Consider the following 2,500-nt stretch of genomic DNA (forward strand, 5'->3'; position numbering starts at 1 on the left):
GGAGGGGGCACCCCCCGCCCCCAAACCCCAAACCCTAAACCCTAAACCCTAAACCCTAAACCCTAAACCCTGCCTGGTGGCCCTTTTGAGGGGCTGTTTGGAGCGCAGCACGAGCGCGCGGAGAGCAGCAAAGAGCGCAGCAGCAGCAGCAGCAGCAGCAAACGGCGCGAGCAGCCCGGCGAGCAGCAGCGCAGCAAGTTGCTGCCAGCGAACCGCCGAGGGTTTGCCAGACGAAACCCCAAACCCTAAAAGAGAGCCTATTATTGCATGCGTTGTCGAAACTGGAAGCCCCAACTTGGAGGCCAGCAGCAGCCACAGGCCAGCCCCCAGCAGCGCGCAAACCATCCCCAACATCAGCAAAGAAGGCTCCAACTCGAAGGCCCCGAAGTCTGCAGCAAACCCTAAACCCTAAACCCTAAACCCTAAACCCTAAACCCTAAACCCTAAACCCTAAACCCTTAACCCTGAACCCTGAACCCTGAACCCTGGACCCTGAAAAAGCCCCCGCAACCCCTCAGACCATCGTTCAAACGCCCCAAGTCTGCCCCTAAACCCTAAACCCTAAACCCTAAACCCTAAACCCTAAACCCTAGACCCTGAACACTAAACCCTGAAAAAGCGCCGGCAACCCCTCGAACCCTCGTTGAAACTCCCCAAGTCTGCCCGCAAGCCCCAAACCCCAAACCCCAAACCCTAAACCCTAAACCCTAGCCGCAAAACCCCAAAACCGCCCCCAGAGCTCGTTTCACCGCCAAAAAACGCCCCTCTCTCCCCGTCCAAACCCCAAACCCTAAAAAAGGGTTTACCGATGATCTTGGAGCGAATGGAGTCCGCAACCGCCGCTCCCAGCAGCGCAGCACCCAGGGTTTCGAGAGCAGCAGCAGCAGCAACAGCAGCAGCAAGACTCAAAGCCCCAGACCCCACAGCGCAGCTAAAAGTGTTCGCCACATCATTCGCCCCAATCCCAAACGCCGTCGCCAAACTCGCAGCCGCCCCCACACCCACCAGCCACTTGAAGTCCCCGGGGGCCCCGCTCGCGCTGCACCCCAGGGGGGCCCCCAGGGGGGCCCCCAGGGGGGCCCCCAGGGGGGCCCCCAGGGGGGCCCCGGGGGGCCCCCCGGGGAGGGGGGCCCCCAGGGGGGCCCCCAGGGGGCCCCCGGGGAGGGGGGACCCCAGGAGGGCCCCCAGGGGGGCCCCCAGGGGGGGAGCCAGCGGGGGGACCAGCGGGGCCCCGGGGAGGGAAGGACCCAGGGGGGCCCCCAGGGGGGCCCCCAGGGGGGCCCCCAGGGAGGGGGATAGGGGAGAGGGGGCCCCCGCGGGTGGTGGGAGGGAGGAGGGGGATAGGGTGGACATGCGGGGGTGGGCCCCGAGAGGGTTTAGGGTTTAGGGTTTGGGGTTTAAGGTTGGGGCGCCGCTGCTGCTGCTGCTGCGCAGCAGCAGCAGCAGCTGCAGCTGCTGCTGCAGCAGCAGCTGCTGCTGCCAGCTGGAGCGGCGAGGGAAGGCCTCCGAGCAGCAGAAGAGAGCCCAAGCCCTAAACCCTAAACAACCCTAAACCCTAAACCCTAAACCCTCGGCCCCAGTGTGTGGCAGCGGGTCTGTACAGACACGGCTCTGCAGCAAGGGGTTGGTAATGGCTTTTGAAGATTGACTGAGCAGCAAGGGCGAAAAGGCGCAGCAGCAGAGCCGCTGCTGCTGCTGCTGCTGCTGCTGCTGCTGCTGCTGCTGCTGCTGCTGTGCTGCGGCCGCGGACGAAGGAGGGCGGCTGGGTTTCGGGAGTACAGACAGCAGGGGCGGCAGAGGGCGTTCCAAGGAGAGAAATAAATTAAAATAACTTTTATTTAATTAATTTTAATCATTTGAAGAGCAGACACGGCAGCGGAGGAGGCTGGGGCGTGTGGGCTCGCGGCTGAGCGGCAGCGCCGTCGAATCTGCTGCTGCTGCTGCTGCTGCAGCCCTCCGCGCTGCTTTTTCTCCCCTTTTCTTCGCAAAAGAGACTCCAAATGGACTTTATTTCCAATTAAGCCGCTTAATCGCGCGCAAAACCGGCGAAAATCCGGCGAACGGCGGCCGAGCGCGCGGCGATGGGCGACCGCTGCTGAGGTGTACGTACACCGCGGGGCTCGCGCTGAGCGCCGACTGCAGCAGCTTTCCAGCAGCAGCAGCAGCAAAACTCGCGGGCTTTTTCGGAGTTTCGAATTAAAAGTTCGAAAAGGTTTTCCAGTTTTCGCAAATTGCAAAAAAGATCTTTCAAAAGAACTGCTCGACCCGCTGCGGCTCCGCAGCAGCGCCCAGGTGTACATACACCCCAGTGCTCGCCCGCCACACCCCGCGCTAAACCCTCCCCAAACGCCGCAAACCCTAAACCCTAAACCCTAAACCCTAAACCCTAATCCCTAAACCTGTATCCGAAACCCAACACCCAAGACACCGCCCGCCGCGGAAGAGAGTCCCAGCCACCACCTGCACGCAAACCCTAAACCCTAAACCCTAAACCCTAAAC

General features: G+C 62.0%; 1 protein-coding gene across 1 annotated transcript; it reads right to left on the bottom strand.

Annotated features, from left to right (window-relative positions):
* Positions 1-244: 244 nt before the first annotated feature.
* On the bottom strand, positions 245-1,353 carry ENH_00006550 (phosphate transporter, putative; the record flags this gene model as incomplete). Its single annotated transcript, XM_013578555.1, has 2 exons — positions 245-389; positions 807-1,353. Coding segments are annotated over 2 exons (692 nt in total), but the record flags the coding sequence as incomplete, so codon positions are not given.
* Positions 1,354-2,500: the final 1,147 nt, after the last annotated feature.

The sequence above is a fragment of the Eimeria necatrix genome, genomic scaffold, assembly GCF_000499385.1.
Source record: "Eimeria necatrix Houghton genomic scaffold, Enh_scaff1197, whole genome shotgun sequence".
Lineage (NCBI taxonomy): Eukaryota > Apicomplexa > Conoidasida > Eucoccidiorida > Eimeriidae > Eimeria > Eimeria necatrix.